The following is a 20,463-nucleotide window of genomic DNA, read 5'->3' as shown; positions in this document are numbered from 1 at the left end:
TTAGTTTCATTACCCTCTTCCCTAACCAGGTCCCATCTGGATTACTGTGTTCAGTTCTGAGTTCCAAATTTTAGGAAAAGACTCAGAAAAGGCAGAAAATGGCCAAAGGAGGATGGCTGGATGGTCAGAGGACTCAAAGCTATGTCTTTTCAGAATCTGGTAATGGAACTCTTTCAGCTATAAATCTATGATCCTATAATTAGCTGGGGCAAATGGAGACTAAAAACAGGAAATGATAATTGTCTTCATGTATCTAATGGATACCATGCAGGAAACTGATTTGGATTCATTCTGCTTGGTCCCAGAGGGCAGTGAAGTCTACTTCAGAAGTTAGAATTAAGAAGTTAGGCTGATTCTGATTTAATATAAAGAAGTATTTTCTAACTATTAGAAAAATGAAACAGACTTGCTTTTCAGGATGAATTCCAGTTTCTCACTGATTAAAGCCTTTTTTCTTTTTTTAAATTTTTATTCTGAAACTTAATAAAACAAGCATTTACATAACAAAGTATAACTGAAGAAAAAGACTGCACATGAAACTGCACAACTTGCTTTTCTTTTTAAATATATAATAAAGTTATCCTGTAACTTTCCTTTTTTTCCCTTCCCCCCAGTCCTAAAGATGCCTACCACTAGACACAACTATGTGTGTGTGCATATGTACATTATATAGGTAGATCTAACTATGCTTACTTCTATTTATCAGTTCTTTCTCTGGATGCTCAAAAGGGTTTCCCACTCAAGTATGAGTCGGAACAACTCTCGCTGAGGTCCCTGCCAATTCTGAGATGCTATGGTATCCAACTCTGCAATTGTTCTTCAGTCTACAGTTAATTCTATGACAATTTCCTGGTGGTCTTTCTACCCCAAAGAAGGATCTCTCTCATCTTTGGTCCTTTTCTTCCCATCACCTGCCAACTGCTTCTATTCCCTGAGGCTCTGATCTGTCTTTTGCTTTCTTATCCTTCACTACTTCAGATAATTCACCTGTTTTAATCATTTCAATTGTCACTGGTAAGTGACATGACTGTCACTTGACTTTGTTTTGAGTGAGGGAGGGCTGTGCAGGTCACCACCCTCACTTCTCCTCCAGAGCCATCTGAATCCAGTGACCAGATATTCATCAGGATGACTGGAGATGACCCAGGATGCACTGGGAGACCGTGGCTCCTTTAGGCCAAGGTCTTTGCAGGTACTCACTTAGGGTGAGGCAAAGCCCATTCATTGAATAGGACTGTTTAAGAAGCAGCCAGGGCTTGGCCCCTTTAATGAGGCAAAGAAAAGAAAGACCTCAGGCTGGGAGGGAAACAGCAACAGTTATACACACAGGCTCGACTTAGTAGCTATCTGCACAGATGTACACAGACATTTTTTTAAAAAATGACTGCTTACTTTTCTTCACTTCTGCAGCCAATTAGTCACACCAAGTTCTGTTGATTTTTTTCTCACAAACGTTTCTCAGATCTGTCCATTCCTTACCTGTCTCCCCTGCCACAACCCTCGTCAAGGCTCTCATCATTTTACGCCTACAACGTTAGAATAACCTCCCAGTGTCCCTTTTCTAATCTCCTCCCTTTTCTAATCCACAATGAACATCTTCCTAAAATACTACAAGGGCACTTTTGTTATTTCCAATTTATCCTGCTGGTTTATGGAGGCTTACATGTTGTCTCCCCCACAGGACTGTGAGTTCCCTCAAGGTAAGGACTGTTTTTCGCCCTTTCTTTGTATCCCTAGCATATCTCCAGCACATATCAGGTGTTTAATAAATGAACTATTCCAAAACCTTTACTGGACCCATAAGATGTTAATAAAGGTCTAAACTCCATTATCTGGAGATCAAGGCCCTCTCCTGCACCATCTTACTTTCTCAATGTTACCTTTTATTACTCTTCAGTATGAATTCTCTACTTCCCAGGCTTGTTCCTTCACAAGTCATTAATGTCTCCAGGCCATATTAATAGCTTCACCATCATCAGCACAACTGCTCCCACTTCCCTTGTTAGTTCCAAAGGCTGACAAAGTTCTTTGCTCACAACAAGGCTATGAGGCAGATACAGCCATGGGTCATATCCCCCCTTGTTCCTACTTTACAGATATGGAACTAAGCAACTTTATTCATCATCACAGAGCTTGTATCATCATCAAGATGCAAACCGAGGTCTGCAGACTCCTTCCCTCCTTTTGGAATCTCTAAATTCCAGTTATCCCAGTTCTCAAGTGCTACTGGCTCCAGTAACTGATCTGCACTCATTTCAACACACAGATTTTTTTCCCTCTATAAACTTTCCCACAGATTAATGTCTATCTGTCCCAATCAGGTGGGTACTTGATCAGACACCAGCTTGTATGATTCACTTAAATGTCTCACCTAAGCGTGTACTGTGTCCCCAACTAGCAGCAAGTTCCAAGAGGGCAAGGTCCTTATCTCCCACTAAGGACACACAATATGGCACATACTTGCCAAATGAATAAAATGCAACTTCTGAAAAGCTCTCTACAAGTCTTGAAAGTTAATACACAGATGTATACATTCCTTCTTAAAGTTACAAGCACTGACCAAGTCTGTCTGTATCAATTCATAACTTTTTAAAAATTAAACTGAAAATTTCTTTGAAGTAGTAGAGGAAAGATGAATACAGACCTCAACTGAAGAAGGGACATCCTGTTTTCCACAACATGCATCTTCTTTAGGTATTTTGTGAATCTTCTTTTCTGAGGGAGGTTTGGCATCAACCTGCTTTTTCAAAGTTTCACAACTTTCTACTTCATTCTTAACAGCCATTTGCTGATTATTCCCTTAAATAAATAAAAATGATTCAACATTTGAGTAATCAATTCAATTCATTTTACAGAAGTCAGTTTTCTCCCCATCATATTACTTGACTCCTACAACACATATCTTCCTGTTTTAACATGATCAGACAATGGCTGGTCCACTCTCAGTTGAACAGTACTGAAGAGTAAAGAAACCTAAATTTGAAAGCACTAAATAATTTTTTAAACCCATCTGACATTGGGAAAGGAATAGAGAAACTGATCAGTGAAATAATGATCACATATAGAGCCCAGTGTATATAAAAGATGACTATCTGATAAATTCACATTTAAATATTGGGGAATCGGATACCTATTCAGTAAAAACTTCAATAGCTATGTGACAAAAAAAAAATGGAGTTGGGTCCATTTTTCACATCACACATAAGAAACTAGCCCAGCAAAATATTTTTTTAAAAAGAAAAGGATATGTTTCTCTCAAATATGTAGAACATTTTTTCAACAGAAGAATTCATTGAAGACAAAAAATCAATGAGTTTCACTGTTGTAATAAAAGGATTGTGCACAACAAAAACAATCTTAAAATTCAAAAGGAAAGAGAGGGAGAAATACATTTGCAATAAACATGTCAGTTCACAGTTTGACTTCCAGAATCTATATAATGAGCTGGTGCATATGTACAAAACTAACAACAAACACTTCCCTGATGGAACAACAAAGGACACAGACAAAGGAGGAAATAAATCTACGTGCTGGTCAATACATGAGAATATACTCAAATTCCCTAAAAATCAGAGCACTGCAAATCAAAACACCTGTAAGATACCATATTACTTGCACAAGGTTGATTAAAAAAATGAAATCCAATAAAATCCAATGTTGGCTGTGGGGAAACAGGTACTCTATCACTGTCCGGGTTGAAGACTAAGGCTGTGAAAAAATCATGAAAAACACTATAGAGGAGTTACAAAACTGACCCTCACTTCTGCATCAGTCATTACATTTGTTAGGACCTTCTCCCAAAAAATATCATAAAAGGAAAAAAAGCTTATTTATTAAAAAAAAAAAACCTTAATATGCTATTTAAAACAGGAAAAAAAATTAGAAGCCACTCACATTTTCTCTACCATTTGGAGAATGGCTAAGCAAATTATTATCTACTAACAGAATACTTTAAGGTCACAGAAATGATTCCTACTGGGATGAGGTGGTGCTTAATAAAATTAGCAGAACCAGAACCACATACAAACTAACATGATATAAAGAAGAAAGGAAAGAAAGAAGAGGACACAGAACAATAATAACGAAAATAATTCTCTTTGCTTTTCTGATCCTTTGTTTGGTTTTACATCGTTAGAAGTTAGGATTCTGGTGTGTTTCTGTCCCTTGTGTCATATGTTTATTTGCTTTTTTCTTATGTTAAGTTAAAAATATTTAAGAGGAAACATGCGAATTCTAAGCATTTTGTAACTAACACACAAAAAAGGGAGTGGGATGCCTCATCCACACATCAAGATGGAGAAGTACATCTACCTTTAGCAAATGGAGCCAGGAATTCCAAGTTCTAGTCCTCACTGGATCACAGGGTGATAATATTGATTGTAAAATGAAGAAAATACTATTCTATCTCACAGTCTCAGAAAGCATGTTCTGTAAAAAGCCTGAATCCCTACGCAAACAGAACATTACCTTTGTGCCCTGCTACAGTTGGGTCAAGAATACAGTGGAGTATGTTGTGAGGTGGATAAGAAATACAGCCTAGATACAGTTTCAATTTCACTTGTTTTCAAAATGTTCCATCTCTCAGAATCTGGAAACTGCACTACTTTAAAAAAAACTGCTTCTTTTTTACACTACTTACATTTAAAAATACCTTCTACTGTTTACCATCCTTTCCATCTAATGCCTTATATTCATAACCAAGATTCAGCACCAAGAAAGGAATTCTGCTGAATTTGCTCAGATTTTTTTAATGGAGAAAAATCATCTAAAAGCACCTTCACAATGAAAAATCTCAAGTAATCTATAAAGAGGGTCTCTTATCAGAATGCACAGTCATTAGCTATCTTGTTTGTTAACCTAGTCTAGTAGCTCTGCCATTAACTACTCTTTGTTACCTTAACCAGATTACTTGATGATCTGGAACTCGTTTTTTCACCTGTAAAATTAAGGAGCTGGAGAACAGCAAGGGTTCCTGACCTTTTTTAGTGTCAAAGACCCCACCAACAGTCTTGTGTAACCAGTGGATCCTTCTCAGAATAATGTTTTTAAGTGTATAAAATAAAATACATAAGATTAAAAAGAAAAAAACAATTATATTGAAATAAAGATGTAATTGCTTTTTGGCCCTCCAAGGTCACAGACCCTCTTATACCTAAGAAGCTCTGGAATTCTGGAATTTCAGAGTACCCTTCTCTCAAAAAAATGTTTATTAGGTTAATCCAAGTAGAATATATAGAAAGTGCTGAAAGTACCCTTCTAGCTCTCAAAAAACATTTATTACGTTAATCCAACTGGAATATATAGGAAACAATACTCTAAACATTTAAGGGAGAAATATTTCAACTCAACTCAACATCCTAATCGAGAAAAGTTTCCAAAAAGTAATAAAATATTGCGTTACTCTATGAAATAACAAGCAGGCAAACAGCATAAACTACTTAAAATTTATTCCAATTTTCATGCTTAAGTCCAGTCTGTGGGACTTAAACAAAACATTTTTGTTTTGGAAGGTAAGAATACTCTCCACAATTTTATGAATTTTACCTTCTCTGTGTAAAAGTCATACAGCATATTTACTACAAGAGGTTCCCTGCCCCAATTCTCAGAAGTGGGAGGGGAAAGAAACATTTCAACTGAAAAAAAAACCTAAATATATGTTACATTTTAAAAGGAAGGGAGAAGAGTCAAAGGAAACCAGGAGGGACCTCCCAACTTAACAGCACTAAGCCTCTTCCCTTTCTAATCCATTTTCCACAGCAGCCAAAGGAATATTACTCCTCCCCTCCAAAAACTCTATAATCAAACTGGTGCTCCTGCTCTGGTATCAAGGCCTTCACACCTAAACTCCGACCTACCTTTCCCACTTTAGTATACATCACTCCCCCTTTTGTACCCCTAGAGTCCAGAGTAAACGTCCACCTTGTTATGGAACCCAGGGAAGAGGACTGGGATTGAAATCTGGAAAACCAGAGTACAAATCTGGCTTTTTACTGGTATATAGCCGTAGGTAAGTCACTGAACCTGCTTGCCTCACTTCCCTCATTTGTAAAATGGAAGTCATAATAAATAGCACCTGCCTCTCAGGGCTAAAATGAGTGCCAAACAAGCTAGTAGTTGTAGAACACTCAGCACAGTGCCCTTCCTTACTCCTCATACTCAATATCCCTCCCATGAGTGAACTTTTGCACAATCACAACATTCAGCACAGAGAGAACCTCACACACTGAGGAAGATGACAGCCCTTTAAACTTGACAAAGCACTTTACAAACATTATCTCATCTGATGTTCACAATAACCCTGGGAGGTCGATGCTGTTATACTCCTCATTTTACACATGAGGAAACTCAGGCTGAGATTAAGACATTTGCCCAGTCACTTTTTTTTGCCCAAATATGCCCAGTCTAAGGATCTGAGATGGGCCTGGAACTCAGGTTTTGCTGACTCCCAAGTCCAATGCTTCATCCACTATGCTGCCTCCCTACCTCCTTATCTATTTATTCCCTAGATTGAGGGAATAAATATATTTACCTCTATGACCAGGGAAAGTCACTTAACATTTTAAGTCCTCAGTTTCCTCATCCGTAAAATGAAAGGGCTGAATGAACTACATAGCCTCTAATAATCCTTTCCACTCATCAATCTATGACAGGGAATGAAGGTCTTTTTCAATCTACCATCCTACCTCCTGTTGGAACAATAACCAAATCTAATTAATATAACCATTCCTGGAAAATAGCACTTTGATAAATTGTCTTACAGCTCCATTCACCACCTCTGTGACAAAAGCATCCTTCCCAGGTCACCACCAGCCATATATGGTGTCTTCCCCTATTAGACTATAAGCTCCCAGAAGACAAAAATTCTCTTCTTTTTGCATTTTATGTCCCTAGCACTTAGCACAGTGCCTGGTACAGAGTAAATGCTTAAAAAAATGCTTTTTCAGCCATTTATTCATTGATCCTAGAATTTCATGTCCACTTGCAACATACTCTCATTGAGTTGGAATGCCCAGACCTAACCTACACATGCACATGCAAACACTACTTAAATTATGATTTTAATTTCTGGTAAGTTTTATATCCAGTATGATGTGACTTTGATGTACTTTTAATAATTAAGAAAAAACTTCCTATCAGTATAGTTTGTTAAGTACTAGAACCAAAGAAGCCCAAAGAATTATCTTTTGAAAAGCTCCCTTCTTGAAAAGATTTTGCAAAATTTAGGATCATAGGAAGAGTATCCTTCATGAAAATAAACTAACCCTAAAGAAGTAATAGTAAAACATAGCCATAGTCTTACAAGTACTTCTGATTTCGCAGGCTAGTGTGTTATCTGCCTGAGTGGTTTAGGCACAGAACTCCCCGGAGGCAGGGGCAACAACCAGAATGGGCCTGCTAGCTCCCATCTCTCACATCACTGATGTGATCTTGGGCAAGTAATGCCCCCATCTTTACACCTCTATAAAATGGGGGGCTGGACAAGATGGTGCCTCAGGTCCCCTTCTAGCTCTGGGTGTATGAATCCTTAAATTCCCCAATTTCTTGATCTCAAAGTGAAGTTAGTTACTTATGAAAAATAATCACTGAACAGTATCAGTTTTTCCTAACTATAAGGAACTCTTCTAGATCAAGTGATCAAACTCTGCCCTATAAATGGACTTGGTCCAGTTATGATGACTGGTGTTGTCAAGTCAGTGAGTAAAGCAAGAATCTCCATTACTCCAAGTTACCCAAGAAAATCCTTTAATTCTCCCTTAAAATACCTATAAATTCAATTTTAAATGATTTTTCACTACTTGACCTGGATGAAAAACAATTACACAAAAGCAAAGCAAGAAACAAAACAATTTAAAACCCCCAAAGCAAAACCACTAGCCCTGAAAAAAAAGGAAGGAAGGAAGGAAGGAAGGAAGGAAGGAAGGAAGGAAGGAAGGAAGGAAGGAAGGAAGGAAGGGAGGGGGAAGGAAGGAAGGAAGGGAGGGAGGGAGGGAGGAAGGGAGGGAGGAAGGAAGGAAGGAAGGAAAAGAGAGAGAGAAAGAGAGAAAGAAAGAAAGAAGGAAGGAAGGAAGGAAGGAAAGAAATAAAGAAGGAAAGAAAGAAAGAAAACTGAGAAAAGCATAATGCCAGGGACACAAAACACGTAACACAAAAATAGAAGTGAGAAAGCATTCCACGGTATACCGAGGTGACAAAAGTAAAACTACAGATGCATACTTCCCTTAAATAAGGTATAATTCCTTCCCTACAGATATAATCAATGGGAAAAATCATTGCTTAAAGGATTCTTCATGCCAAGAATATAACTTTAAAAGTATTAGTCCTCAAAGTTTCTAAGGAGTAAGGGAATCCAAATTTAATATTCAGAACTAGGCCACTTCCAAAAAAATAAAGAGAAGTGAACCACAGAGCCCTGGAATGGCTCTGTGGCAATGCCCTCTGGTGCCAAGAATCAGTACAGAATAGAAATTGAAATGAAAGGTTTATTTTTAATTTTTTAAGCTGAATCTTGTTGTCGAATTTTAAGCCATTTCTATTTTAAAAAAGCAACTAACATTCAGGACAATTCAGAATTATTGGATAGGGCTGTCCATACTTCAAGAAAAAAGGCTAGCTGACTTTCCTTGATGGCAATGGAAGCTGCTTGAACACTGCATCTCCAGCAGTCAGTAACAGTGTCTTGTACACAGCAAGTATCTTATATGTTTGGATTTTTAAACCAGTAGCTCAAAACAACCTCTTAAACTTTAACTCAGATGACAAAAATGAATGCATTGTATTCCAAAACTCAAATTGTGATCTATGAGAAGAATGAATAATTAAACTTTTATTGTCAAAGCTAATCAATCACATTTCTGTTTAAAGAAACATATTCAGTATTCATTAAAGTCATAAGTAAATGAAAACATGGTTCAAGTTTCAGAAATAATTATGCATTTCATATATTTTTGGAGGTACCCTATAAGGTTACGATATAAGTTAGAAAAGCATTGTCTTTCACTATTTTTAACTTAGATAGAAGTCTAATTCATTCATTTTTTCCTCTTTAGCAGGTTTTTGGTCCACATATGGGATAACACACAAGCCTACATATATATATTATTCCAATTTAAAGTCTTACTTTATTTCAAAACTATTTTAACTAATACTGATGTTGATGATATTAACACATTAAGTAAGATTATTATGTCTACAAAAGACTTAAATAATATCCACAATCTTTGTTCCCATCTTATCAACACACAACACCGAGCAAGGGCTGACTGGTTCCATAATTTTAGCTGTTTAATGGCTATTGGGGAGGCTGGAGGATGAGAACCAGCCTTAAATGTGAGAAGAAAACAAGGAACATCGAGGAATCTGTCGACAGGTTTCAGGGCTGGAGTGAATTTTGATATATGATTCACTAGCTTGTGGTTAGAGAGCCTGAAGCCATCTCAGATGGAGGAGAGATGTCAGGATCTGGACTGAATGACTTCAGAAAGTGTTCTGTTTCTCAGCAACAACCAACAAGAATGGAACCAGAGCTGCCACTACACATTCTGAACAATTCTCAAATCACTTAATGAGAAAGTTAAGCTATGTGGGAGGAAAAAACCAGCCTCCAAATGCTTAAGGGCACAAGGGTTGGAAAGGAAGTTCTCACCAGTGAGGGAAGACAATAATGTCATTCTGAAGGGAGCCAGCACCAATTTTTCCCCCAAAGGAGATACCTAGCCATAGACTTGTTTTCATGGTATATTTGGGTATGTTGGAAAGGTTACTTCAAATTAAGGGAAGGTCACATGTGGCCTTCTAGGTCCTTGGGTTCAGCCTTTTCACTGAATCCAAGTTTTACAGAAAAAAATCCTTTTATTGAAGGGGACTTCTTCTGTGAAATCTGAATTCAGTCAAAGGGCTGCACATGAGGACCTAGAGGGCTACATGTGGCCTTGTGGGTGGCTACAGGTTCCCCACCCCTGGATTAGCTAAAAAAAGATTTAAAGGCAGTTAGTGCCCACTGACTGAGGGTATGGCTAAAATAAATTGTGGTACACAAATGTAATTGACAGATCTACTCTACGAGATGAGGAATATGAAGAATTCAGAGAAACACTGGAACATTTATATGAAGTTATACAAAGTAAAACAAGCTGAATCAGGGGAAAGAGGGAGGGAGAAAGGAGACATCATCAGAGCACCTGTGACAACCCTATCCCCACTGGACCAGGTCCCACCTATAAGAGCACCGGCTGCTGACAAAACTGTTGGCCCTCTGATTCAGAAATGCACCTAATGCTCAGGGACAATTTCATAACCGCTAAAGTTGCCTAAAGTGGTTAGCTTCTCGCAGGAGCAGATTTTTCAAGCAGAGGCTGGATGACGTGTCAGGAATGATGTTAAGAAAGCACTCCTGGTCAGGCCGAATCCTGAACTTGACCTCTGGAGACCTCTCCTACTAGGAGAGTTTGGGATCCATGAAGGAAGTGTTGAGGCTGTGGCTATTTTCATAAGAAGGCACCAACACTCACTCATTCTTCTTTGTACTGATGTTAATAAAAAAAAAAAAATCTCTCCCCCCACACTTTCCTGTCCCCCTTTCCCTTGCTCTCTCATCTCTCCTTCTTGTGTTTGACAGGGTCTCCCTAAATAGACTGTAAGATCCTTGAAGGAAAAAATTATATATTTTCTTATTTCTTTTGCATTTCTCTATTCCAGTATCATGTGAATAGTAGGGCTTTTAATTGGTACTGAAAGAATGAACCAACCTAGGAGAAAACTGCTGCAGACATTCAGGGTAAGAAAAATGCAAGGGACTATAAATTAGTATCTTTGATTCTGACATGTCTGAAGAGGGCAAAGCCACAACCTTCTGATCAATTTCTCCAGTTTAAAAATCAATCCAACACCTCTTACCAAGACTCTAATAAGAGGAGAGGGAAAGGAAGGGGGAAAGGAGAGGGAGAGGGAGAAAAAGGAGGGAAAGGGAGAAGGAGAAAGAAAAGAAGCAAAAGAGAGAGGGAGGAGAGGTGAGAACAAGGATATAGAGGACCTTCTAAACAGTAGAAGTCAATCCCACTAAAAATTTAACAAAAAACATACAAATAATCTGCCTTGGAAACAAAACAATAATGATGCAGACCAAAACCATAAAGCTTATTAGATTTCCACCTCAAATTACTTCACAGCTGCTTAGCTGAATCACGCAGCAAGCTTGACTCAGACTCTGGCATTAAGCATCAGGTATTGGACATACTATCAAACACAGGATCTTGGCAGGGCAGTGCAAATTTTCTAACCCCACCAGTCAAATTCTGTGCTCCCACATATCAACCAAGCCTTCAAAGTGGTGTGTTACCTTGACAGAAGACCATATTATAGAGACATAATGCCATAGTCAATCTCACTTAAGGCCATATTTACGCAGATGGGCAGTGTGGCGTAGTAGAAAGAAAGCTGGCTTGGAGTTAAGAATACATGCCTTCAAGGCCTGCCTCTGACATATATTAAGCTCTGGTGACCATGAGCAAGACACTCAAGCTTTCAGCATTCTAGGCAACTCTCCAAATTATCTATGAGTTGCTAATGTACGAGTGGAGGGGGGTTTTCCATTGGAAGTTCTCCTTACTAATAAAATTATAAGTTTGGATTGGATGGATGGATGGATGGATGGACAGACAGATGGATAGACAGATATACATAAACACATATACATACACATATATATCTGAACTACAGAGTATAATATACAGTATTACACATAGTATAGTATAATATATAGTATATAATATATAGTACATATAAATAATATATATCTGAACCATGTAGTCTAATATATACCATATATTGTAGTCTAATATATACATACACAGTATATACATTCACGTATCTTCCAACAATTAGCAGACATGTAAGGCACCACAGAGATATACAGACATATACTGAGATATAAGGTACCATGAAATCAAGCATTTTCCCCCTCATGATACCATAATAGAGGTACTACTCCAAGTCTGTCTGGAATTAAGCATTCCCTAAAGATATCTAGCCTCAAATACTACTTCCTGGGCATATTGGCTGATAGGTCAAGGGGTGGAAACCAACTTCTGTGGAATGTTGGCATAAAGAGACCTCAGGGGACTCCTAGTGTAATATACTACCTGATGCAGAAATGCCCTCTCTGACACCCCTGACTGTCCTCTCCTTTGGCACTGCCAGTCATGGGGACATCAATCCCCAATGAAGTGCATTTCTGGACAGCTTTTAACTATTGCCAAATTCTTTCTTTTACTAAGCTACATATGCCTCCCAGTCATTTCTCTCCACTGCTCCTACCTAGTTCTTCACTCTAATCCCTTCTACCTAACAGCTCATTAAAACTGAGGACAGCTATCAAGTTCCCCATCCCCCACCATCTCTTCTTCAGTCCCTTCAACAGTCTCTAACCTGACATACTTTGAAGACACTATAGTTTGTGATCATCTCTTAAAAAAGAATGTGACAGAAATGACAAAAGACTTCAAACAGAGACTGGGAACTATACTGGACAGCAGGACTATCCCCTCCTTCATTCTCATCACTATGCATCTATTAATGTCAATTGAGATGAAACAATAATGTGCAAAGCACTTAGTACACATTAGGTGCTTAGCAAGTGCTCATTCTATTCCCATTACCTTTTCTGACAACCAGGTCACACTTGAGCTTGCTAAGATACCCAAGTCTTTTTCACAGGGACATGTTAAAACATCCCTCTCCCATTCCCTCCCAGTGTTGTGTTCTGCAAACCCCATCAGAAGGCCTGGATTTAAAGAAGACAACTCAAGTTCTCTGAGTAATCAGAAATCAATTAAATAAAACTATGCACAATTAGAGATTCAACCCACTAAAAATCCATATACTTCACATGTCTCCATTTTATTCATAAGAATTTCATGAGAGACACGTTAGAGTTGCTGAAATTCAGAATACCTTAGGTTTACAGATCAGAAAAATGCCACCAGTCTCTCCCACCCCCAAAAAAAGGAAATCATACTTGTTATGCCTGATTTGATCTGAGTGAACCGATGACTGGCTCCTCAGTCACCACTTTCATTGCTAATGGCTTGTAAATCATCTTATTTATTTAATCAACAGTACAAGAATTTCAGAGCCTTTTGTCCAAGGTCCTTCCTTCAGCAGTTCGGAACCTGACAGTTCCTGCTTGAAAAATTAAAAACAAAAACACAGCCTTCTCCCCCACCCCCAAAGTTCATAGAGAAGGTAACGTGATTTTATTTTAGGATTTTTGGGGGAAAAGAAAATATAGTAAAATTTTAAAAAGCATATTCCAGAGGGCATACTTACACAGACAGGTGGAGAAGACACAAGTGTACAGTGTCAACATTGCAGATATGAATCCACTTCAAGCATGCCCACTGCTGCCAAGGGAAACAGTGCAAACAGGTTGGAACTATGGGCATCAGCAGTGCACTCACAGCTGGGAATACACATGCACTGCCCAAACAGAGGTCTCAGCACCCTAAGAATCTCCCTCTTAGACACAACTAGTATTGACATGCCCTATTAAAGGATGCTTGAAACACCCATCAGAGGTTTTTGGCTTTTGCTCTAAGAAAATCACACAATCTCAATTATTTCTATCAATAATATGCTTGCACCTCTTTCCAAATCACAGAACAAAACTACAAAACTTTATTCCCAATGGGTAATATACTGACTCACTACAGAGAAAATCCACAGGTTGATTTTTTTTTCTCCTTTGTAAAGCTGCTAGAAATTGGACTTAAATGTACCGAGAAATATTTTCATTTCAAAAGAGCTAAAAGTATGTACCGACTGTTGCATCTGGGACCTAGAAGAAATCAGTTCAGGGCCAAATGGAAATTAGAGTAGATATTTAAAAAAAAAAAAAAGACAGTCTGTCTTGGTACTAAAAGTCTGTTTGAAAGGAGTCTAAGAGGGGATTCTAAAAACATCTGAAGCAAGGAAATGGTAGTCTTTTAATTAAGTGATAGTGAGAACAGAATACACAGACAGTAGGGACATGGTAGTGGTGCTGTATTATTTTAGTGAGCAAGAAAATTTTCTGAATTTCCTTATTTAAAAAAAAATCTACTTGCAAACCTGAGCCAAGAGATAATTTAAAAGGAAAAGGAGTGGCCACTTCCCCTATATGAAAAAAAAATCGCATTATCAATTGATATTATCAATCGAGATACCAATATATCGCTATCGAATATAAAATAAAGATTTCATGTCTATGATAGCCAGCAGAATTTACTTTTTCTTAGTATATATTGCTTCAAACTTTCCATCTTAGGAAAACTGTTCTAAGCAGTTATATCTTGGTTACAACTTTCTGTGTAAAAAAAAATTTTTTTTTAAATCCAGTGCCATAACCCAAACCAAAAGAAACACACATAAACAGGCTCTTATTACAAACAGATCTGGGACAGATATAATAGGAAGCTCATTATCACAAGAATGGAAAGATTACCATTATTTTTCCTGGAAATTTCTTCCAAGTCTGACTGTTGGTGAGGTGAGTTTTTGGGGAAGTGATTTTCAGGTAGCTGCTTTGACGTCTTCAGAGAACAGAGCTCTCTTTCCTTGAGCTCAGATACAGTCTCCGAAGTTTTAAGTTCAGTTTCCTTAGGAAACATACATCTTTGTATTTCCTCCTTCCTATCACATTCTGAAGAAGGGTTTTTCACAATTAGGTTATTTTTCAGGGTATTTTCCTCTTTATTCAGAAAGTTTCCCGGGAGGGTTAAATTCTTTTGCAGGTTCACATTTAGGCCATTGGCATATTTTAGGTTAATCCAGCTGTCACTGACGGCTTCAGGGCAGGGATCCTCCTTTGGGGCAGATGCTGAGTTTCCAGGAATCAGGCTCTGCTTTTCTTCAGAATTCACACTGGCAGTAGAGGCCCCCACTGGGCTGGTTTTCTGTTTGCTATAGTACACAGAACACTTATGCTTTTTTTGAGTGTGGGTATATGTGGTGGGACTTCTCTTGGTGGCATTTTGGATCCTGTTTGGGGGAGCGCTGACTGAAAGGAAGCCCTTCCCTCTGCCTTTATCAGAAGGGCTGTAGGAATCCAGGAACGTCTTGCAACTGCTTCTGAATTGAAAAGGAAAAACATGTTGCTTCAAAAAAAAAAAAAAAAACCAGAACCAAATTTTGTAACAGCCTGACTTTTTCTCTGCAAATCTGTAATGGGTGACACTGGCATAATTTAAGTAATAAAAATAGGGTACTTAAGGTTTGCAAAGCAGAGCCCTGCAGCCACCCAGTAAGGTAATAGATATTATTATCCCTATTTTCCAGAGGAAGAAATGGAAGTGATTTATCCAAAGTCACACAGCTAAACAAAGTTGGGAATTCAACTCAGGCTTTCTAGATTTAAATCCGCAGCTGCCTCTGAATATCTAAGTCCTAAAGGATTTCTGTTTTTACTCACTTCTAAATGCCTACTTGCCACAAAGGACTGCTCTTTTCTGCCAAGCGAAGAACAAATAAAAATGGGGCCTTTCCATTAGTAAACACCTGACTACAAAGGAATGGGCCCAACTACTTACATGTCAGCCACTGAAGTCTGCCAACACAGAAGTTTATACTAACCTCAAAATGCAAAGCTTTGTGCATATACCACAGAGAATAATCTCTGGGATGGAAAAATAAGATATATATAGATATATAGATATATAGCATTCTTACTTGTAGGATTCAGGGTTGATTACATCAACTGCACTGCTATTCTGTTGTGAAGATGAAATAGGATTGTGTCTCTGTCTGGACTTCATGAACTCCATTAAGATGTACTGTGCCTGGTGGAAGGCTACTAAGATCACACCCAACAGGGACAAGCTGAGGAAGAAAGCAATAAGCTTTAAAATTACACAGCTGTGAGACAACAAAAACGAAGTCTGCTTCACGATGGAGAGCAACATTTAAACACTGGCCAAAATCTCAAGATACTGTAAGTGAAACTTCTACGAAGACCCAAGAAATTAATCACTCTAAAATATATCCCAAATTATTTACTCAAGTTTTGAAAAATAAAAATAAATGTAAGATACAGGTATTATTTCTCTGGGAAAATATTACAACATTAACAACTTTAGGTTTATTCATTTGGCAGGAACTAGGCATTGTGCCAGGGCCTGGGAGAGATACAGAGTAAATACGCAGAATCAACAAATAAGATACGAACACACACAAATATGGGATGCTATACAGTAATCACAGGGTAACTACTAGACAGGCCACCCTGGGAAGAAGACTCTGTTGAAGTCAGGGTGGAAGCAAACCTGACTCTACAAGCTATAGCAGGTACTAACCCAAGGTGAAAAACGAAGTCATCATCACCATAGGAGTTACAATGTGAGACAGGAGAGCAGAGGAAGAAAAAATCATTTCCAAGGTGGGAGGAGACAAGGAAGAACTCAGGGAACGGGCCCTGGAAATGGCAGTGGGGACCTTAAGGAGTTCAATCACCGAGGAGCAATGTAAAGTATAGACAAGGGGGACAGAGCATTGGAGGTTAAACAAAACGGCCACTGTTCCGTTTTAGTTGGAGTACAGGCCATGCAGAGAGGAGAAGAATGAGCTCAAGTATAAGAGGGAGAGATGGGTCAAGAGGACCTTAAATGTCAAGCTAAGATAAACCAATGCAGTAAAAATTAGGAGGGAAAGCATTTAACTTGGAGAAAAACTTTGCAGCAAATTTCAGGTTAGATATCCAAGCCATTGCTAATAGATAAATGATCAAAGAAAATAAACAGGCAGTTCTCAAAAAGGAAGGAAGAAAAGGAAAAGATGTAAGGAAGAAAGAAAAACAAGACAGCCCGTAAACATTAATACAGGAAAAAATGGTTCAAATGAGGAAATGATTCAATTTGTCTTTTTTTTTCAAGGTCATATACAAAAAATTATTTAAGAAGCTATCAACCTAAGGAGAATGGGCTTTGTTTGATCAGTGACAGGTTGAAGGGTTTTAAGTAGAAGAGTAACAAACAGATTTGTGAATAATATTAATCAGACATTTTAAAATGGGTTCAATGAGGGGAAAGATAAGTAGGTAGACCAGCAAAGAGACTACAGAAGCAGACCAAGTTAGTAATAACAACAGCTTATACCAAGATGGTGGCAGTGGAAAAGAAAAGATGATAAAATGAGGACAAGTTTAATAACCTCTAAGGTCCCTTCCAAATTTATATCACAAGTTTATGATTCTATGCTTATATGTGAAAGTAATCCAGAATGTAGAAATAAAAGAAAAAGTCAAAGATAATATCAGATTTTTGATCATTGAGGGTGACAGCAAAATATCGACTTGGTTCATACATTTCAGATATGCTGGGTCGAAAGTGCTACTGAAACACTGAGATAGAGCTATACAACCAGAAGCTGGAAATGAAATTCTGGAGTTGAGGAGAGAGAGGCCAGAGTTAACTGACATACAGTACAACAGATATACTTTGGGGCAAGCAAACAAGACAGCAGCTGGACCCAGACACATAGATGACACTACAAAGGAAGGGTGTACAGAGAAGGAAGGTTACATTAAGAGAGTAGGAAAGGGAGCCAGTGAAAGAGATGCAGAAATAGAAATAAAACCAGGAAAATACACTGTCACTGAAGTCAAGGGAGGCTAATGGGATATCCTAGAAGAACACAAACTCAAAGGAAAGTTCTGATTGGCCCCAGAATGAAGAACTAAGAACAACTAGGAGCTTCAAAGGAAAAACTTCCTAATAGAGCAAACCAAAATGGGAAAGAGATGCGCTGGGAGACAGTGGGTTTACCCCTCAATGGAGGTCCTCCAGCAAAGGCTGACCACTTCAGGGGTGTGTTGTAGCAGAGATTATTATTGTGCCCTACACAAAATAAGTGCTTGATAATTACTGAATTAAAAGGAATTTAGTAGGAAGAAGAATGGTTAAGGACAAAGAGAAGGAAGGTGGCAAACAGATAACTGGATTAAATAAGAATTACATTCCTAGTGTACTCAAGAAATCTAACATTGAGTTCTATTAGACTGGCTCATCACCAATGAATATGGCCCACTAAGACCTTATTATTGTGCTAAGTCCTCATAACAAAAGAAAACTAACAGTGAGAGGTTACTGCCGTTTCTAAATTGCTAGTTTACCCACTGGTATGACAGCAGGCTCAAAGCGATACAAACTGTCAGCTGTACAGGCTCTGATTACTCATTACACCAGGGCACCATATGTCCATGCACCCTGCAGGTACTCACCTGACCATTTCTACTCCCTGAGAAGAGGATTCAAGGGAAGTTTATGGCCATAGAAAGCCAGCAGTTTACCTGACAAAGAGGACTGTGAGTTTCCAGAAAGCTTCTTCCCAGCTGGGCCCTGGCATGACATCAGCACATAAGGGTAACAAGTGATGAGGAAGGGTGACATTGAGTGTAAAATGGAATTCTAGGTCCGCAGCAGTGACGAGAGTCAACTCCCGAATAACCCAGGAAGAAGTGAAGTCAGGAGTAAACCTGTCAACAAAAGGACTCATTATCTTCTGCAGAGTCCTGAGGGCTCTCCTAGGTCATTATCAAGGAGAGTGATCCCAAATCTGGGATCTAATATTTTGATCATCTCATTTCAACATAAATTCTGCGCTGAAGAGAAAAGGGGTCCACAGGCTTCATCAGAAATCCAGAGGGGGCCATGACACAAAAAAGGGCTAAATAAAGGCCTAGAACCTGAGACTAATGAAGACTAATGAATAACACTATAGTTTTCTAAACTTTAAATAGCTTGCGATATAATTCTTTTTATTTCCCCTGAGATTTAATTCAGTTTTAACCATGTGTCCCCCTGATTTGTGAAAACTATGCACCCTCCCAACTTTATGAGCCAATTACCTTGGGGGCAAATCTGAATTTCTTCATTTTTAAGACTACTAGAGCAGACATTCTCGTCCTGCTACCACCATCACTGCTACAATTTCAGCTAACAGTTCCATTATGAACCATTAAGTAAAAAGACGTGACTTACCTTACCCCAAAATGGAATTTGTTTGTCAGAAATATTATTGTCAGTGGCAAAAAGAAAAAATCCACAGCTCAGGAGATGTAAAGATGAATTATAGTTTTAAAAAAGGGAGTATAGTTGTTATATGAAAAATCACTAACAATAAAACATCAGATTTATTAGAAATTATGTACCTAGGATTCTTGAAAGATAAGTAGAAGAGGTAGGACCCATGCTGAGGTAGGTAAGATGGCATGCATAGCAGGCCCCAAATCCCTAAAGAGCCTGGCTACCTAGGGTCCAGTGCTCCCCAGCAATACCTGGAGCAGTTCCAACAGTTTTAGCCCACTGAGCCTTCAGTCTATCGTTCTCAGAGGAAGAGGAGGCTGTTCTGAGCACAGAGCACACCTCCTAACATTCCTTCTTCCTCTCTGTCACCCTAAACGCATCAAGCCAGGCTTCAAGTGACACTCAGTGGGAAGATTTTTCAATCCACGGACCTGACTGAATCATCCAATCCCAGCTGCCTCTCCTATATGACGAGGAAGTTGCATTAAATGATCTTTAAACTCCCTCCAAACTCTAAATCCATAATCTTAGAATCGTCATTTCAGGGAAACTTTTGCCCTAGTTAACAACATCTGAAATCCCTTTAATAAGGGAAGCAAGAATTTCTCTATTAGTGGGGAAAAAAACGCAAAAATGTAAATGCCCAGCTGAGGAAATACCTGATTGTGACTAAATCTGCAAAACACTAAATTGGTCCAATTTCCTCATTTGTAAAATGAAGAGATAGGACTAGATGCCTTCTGAGGTTTCTTCTAATTCTAGATTCCAGTTCTGAATCCTATATGTTACATTCTAGAATCCTAAACCTAGACTCTATATGAGGGCCAGGAGGAGGGGGTAGTAGAGAGAAATGTGGTGTAAGAAAGAATGTCGACCCAGAAGTCAGGAAGTATTGGCATTTGAGTTCAATCACAGGCGCTGACTAGTTGTGCGATCACGAAAAAAATAATTTAACCTTCTGAAGACTCAGTTTCTTCATCTATATAGCAGAGAGAATAAATCACCCTCATAGGGATACATGAAATTTTCAATGAGATGATACAAGTAAACTTCAAAGCAATATACATATGTATGTCTGTATGTGTGTGTATGTATGTATGTATATACATACATACACACACATACACACACAAACTTCAACTATTCTTATTACCTGCCCCCATCCCCATTAAAAAAAAAAACAAAAAAACAACAACAAAAAAAATTTCAGAGTTTTTCATAGGATCAGCTTGACCCAGCTCAAAACCTACCTAAAGCATGTACAGGCAAAAAACAAGCAAGGGATTAAAACCTGTGGCTGCAAATGTGGACAATTCAGGATATGATTTAATTATAAAGGGGATTCTGTAATGGTTATATCACTGAAACAAAAAGGGAATCCGGATTAGCAAATTCTCCTACCTCCACCCCCTCT

At 38.4% G+C, this 20,463-nt stretch overlaps 1 protein-coding gene across 6 annotated transcripts in view; it reads right to left on the bottom strand.

The window, feature by feature from the left end:
- TMEM131L (transmembrane 131 like) overlaps positions 1-20,463 on the bottom strand; it is a 165,609-nt gene that overhangs the window by 29,118 nt on the left and 116,028 nt on the right. For 5 of the 6 annotated variants that reach the window (XR_011969734.1, XM_072621302.1, XM_072621300.1 and 2 more), the window contains 4 exons: positions 18,314-18,499; positions 15,700-15,849; positions 14,477-15,102; positions 2,645-2,799 (listed from right to left, as the gene is read on the bottom strand). Coding sequence is in view for 5 of the 6 variants with exons in the window: in XM_072621302.1 (XP_072477403.1) it covers positions 2,645-2,799; positions 14,477-15,102; positions 15,700-15,849; positions 18,314-18,499 (1,117 nt within the window). In the remaining variant the exon portion in view is untranslated. The remainder of the gene's footprint in view (positions 1-2,644; positions 2,800-14,476; positions 15,103-15,699; positions 15,850-18,313; positions 18,500-20,463) is intronic. The other variant, XM_072621301.1, reaches the window with a different exon arrangement.

This window comes from Notamacropus eugenii, chromosome 6 (genome assembly GCF_028372415.1).
Source record: "Notamacropus eugenii isolate mMacEug1 chromosome 6, mMacEug1.pri_v2, whole genome shotgun sequence".
NCBI lineage: Eukaryota > Metazoa > Chordata > Mammalia > Diprotodontia > Macropodidae > Notamacropus > Notamacropus eugenii.
The sequence above is the reverse complement of the archived record's forward strand: the minus strand, read 5'-3'. Positions and strand labels throughout refer to the sequence as shown.